The sequence below is a fragment of the Lygodium microphyllum genome, chromosome 11 (genome assembly GCF_053477565.2).
Source record: "Lygodium microphyllum isolate KBCC chromosome 11, Lygodium_microphyllum_v1.1.10, whole genome shotgun sequence".
NCBI lineage: Eukaryota > Viridiplantae > Streptophyta > Polypodiopsida > Schizaeales > Lygodiaceae > Lygodium > Lygodium microphyllum.
In genome coordinates, this window is record NC_141145.1 from 145,693,233 (window position 1) to 145,695,839 (window position 2,607).

Below are 2,607 nucleotides of genomic sequence, written 5' to 3' on the forward strand. Positions count from 1 at the left end.
TGTATCGAAACTTGAAACGGACCGGGTCCTTGGAAGTTGGCGTGAAGAATCAAGATTCATCATTCAAGAGAGCCCTATGAATAAACAAATCCATGCATCATGCCACCGACGCGTGCGTCCCTGGCCGCTGGAGCCCATACAAGAGACACCTGACAGAGAAGGGGCTTCGTTCCTCCTAAATTCTAAATCTAATAATTATCCATTTCTGTCCAGAAACTAAAAACGGGGAGATCTCAGATACGTGTTGCTTGCTTAGGGTAATTATTACATGCACCTAGAGCCTAGCATGCCTTTCAAGTTATGCTTTTCAGTTACAACTTACCATAGTATTTCAATCAGGGCCTCTTCCTTAGCAATTCCAGTGAACATAGTCTTTCCGGATTTCTCACAGCGCTAATCCTGCACACTTAATTAATGATACAATGAAATGAAATGAAGCTTTCTCGTGTTTTTCAAACGGCTCGTATTTTTGGACGTGTTTTGAAATAAGCAAAACACCAAGGTCAGCGGTGAGCGCCCACGTCAGGACCTCAAAGGATTCAACATAACATGTGGCGCGCGAGAGAGAGACAGAGTACACATGAATGCATGAACCAACCAAAGGAGGCACCAATTGTTGATACGAGACAAAATGACGGGGATGCTGACGCTGCCGGTACCGAAGATTCTTCACATGATAGAGCAGGAGTTGGGGTCCTCATCGCTGAAGATGGTTGTAACCCTCTTGAAAGAATTCCTGAAGCTGTCCCCAAATCTAAAGCTCTTTCTGCTGGATGTCGCAGCCAGGCTTCTCCCCGTCCATAGCTCTGTGTGCCTGCCCGTCTTCCTCTTCAGCTTCTTCACCAGCTCATGCGGGTCTACCCTCCCTGTCACTGTCACCTTCTGCTCATCGAATTCCACCTCATACTCCTCTACATCTGCCAAACCAAAAATGTTCCCATGAATCCGCGAGGCCTTCAATAATCTCCAAGATTTGGGGCTTTATTTACCACTGAATGTTGTTTATTATACATATGCGAGGCGCTCCTTGAAGCAAAAGATAAAACAGGTTCTTCAACTGATCCCCTTCTCAAATTTCCCTGCTGTCATGACTTAAGAGCTCATCCAGTCATCATAACCAGCAATTTCTAGGCACCAATCATTGCACTAGCTTGTTCGGTCACCAAAACCAAATATTGCGGAGCCTTTTTCCCGACCTTCGATGTGTCGACAGGAGAAGCAGGGGCAGATGAATTGATGCAGAAGAGTATCGGCAACTCTCGCGCACTTATTGATTTGATTCTTTCCTCAGCTTGACAGCGAAATTGGGTATTCCAGCCTAGCTGCCTAGTGTTGCGTGGCCCTGCGCCCCCTGACTCCATCCGGCCGGGAGAAGTCTAGCCAAACCTTACAAAGAGATTTGCAGCGCACAAATTGAAGCTTGCTTACTGAGAATCCTAGTACCATGGATTTTCTATGACTGGAACATATTGAGCAACGGCTTCCTCTTGACATCCTCCTGATCAGGGCTGTCATGCGAATGAACGGTACTAACCCAGAACCCATCTCCACACAAAACATATTCATGTTGACACCTAAAGGATCACGCATAGAAAATTTGCTTAATTAGCGTGGGGAGTCACTCACCTTTCATGTTATGGAGCGCTTTGCTGACCTTCTTGCTGCATTCTTCAGTGCGCATGTTGACCTTCAACACGACAGTCTGGAACTGCTCCACACGCGAGCGCGCGCGCACAAATTCAGGTTTCAAAATCCAGATTCCACACCAATCTAACCTCCTCAATTTTGAGCACGAGATTTCGAACTGAACAACAATAATAATAACATTAAACGGAAGGTGCATACCTCAGGTGGAGGCTTTGAGCACAACATGGCTGCTGAATCGTTGATGATCAAAGTGCTTAATGGCGAGAATGCATAGGTATGCAGGACTAGCTGCTATTACCGTAAACTCACATGGCGAAATGAGTAAGATTATGAGAGAGCGAGAGCGACAACGGAGAGAGAGAGAGAGAGTATAAAGACGACGATAGGCTGGCACTGGGCAGTCCAATTGATTCGCGTACGATGAGATCCCATCTGGTCTTGAAGGGACGCTTCACACAAGCTTTCATCTTTGTCTCCTTTGGAACTCGAGCATCAGGCGCCGTTCACATGAAGCTCATTCTAGGAGACTCGAGAGCGGTAAAAGAACTTTTGTACAAAAGCAAGAGACAAAAGAGAGAGGTATCTCTTTTTCTTATCCTGGAAAGAACCTGAAAATTAGATTTCACAACTGGGATTTAGAGTGATGAAGCATGGTGAACTTATTAGATACTTGGATGTACCTGTTGTGATTGGTGTCACCCTCAAGCAAAGATTTGATTGATTTCGTAATAAATTCTAGTAGAAAATTAAGGCAAGATTGATGTCCCATTATTGTTTGTAGGGAAGCTAACCATAACTAAATTTATATTGTTTGTATATGCCGCTGCTATTTTGCCCTTCTCACCAATAGCCTAGACAACCATTGAGAGTAGTTTAAGGCGGTTCCTTTGGAGTAACCAAGGTAGGCAAGGGATGGCCCACATTGGATGGGATATGCTAATTGAAGATAGGAAATGGGGA

The 2,607-nt window shown here is 45.1% G+C and overlaps 1 protein-coding gene across 2 annotated transcripts; it reads right to left on the bottom strand.

The window, feature by feature from the left end:
• Positions 1-425: 425 nt before the first annotated feature.
• On the bottom strand, positions 426-2,150 carry LOC148029480 (copper transport protein ATX1-like). Of its 2 annotated transcripts, none has more exons than XM_087688321.1 (3): positions 1,846-2,150; positions 1,627-1,711; positions 426-917 (listed from the first exon to the last, which is right to left on the bottom strand). In XM_087688321.1, the coding sequence occupies exons 1-3, from the start codon at positions 1,870-1,872 to the stop codon at positions 670-672; spliced, it is 360 nt and encodes a 119-aa protein (XP_087544447.1). In that variant the 5' UTR covers positions 1,873-2,150; the 3' UTR covers positions 426-669. The 2 variants fall into 2 exon arrangements, with proteins under 2 accessions (XP_087544447.1, XP_087544448.1); XM_087688322.1 differs by having other exon boundaries at positions 1,627-1,708; positions 1,846-2,139.
• Positions 2,151-2,607: the final 457 nt, after the last annotated feature.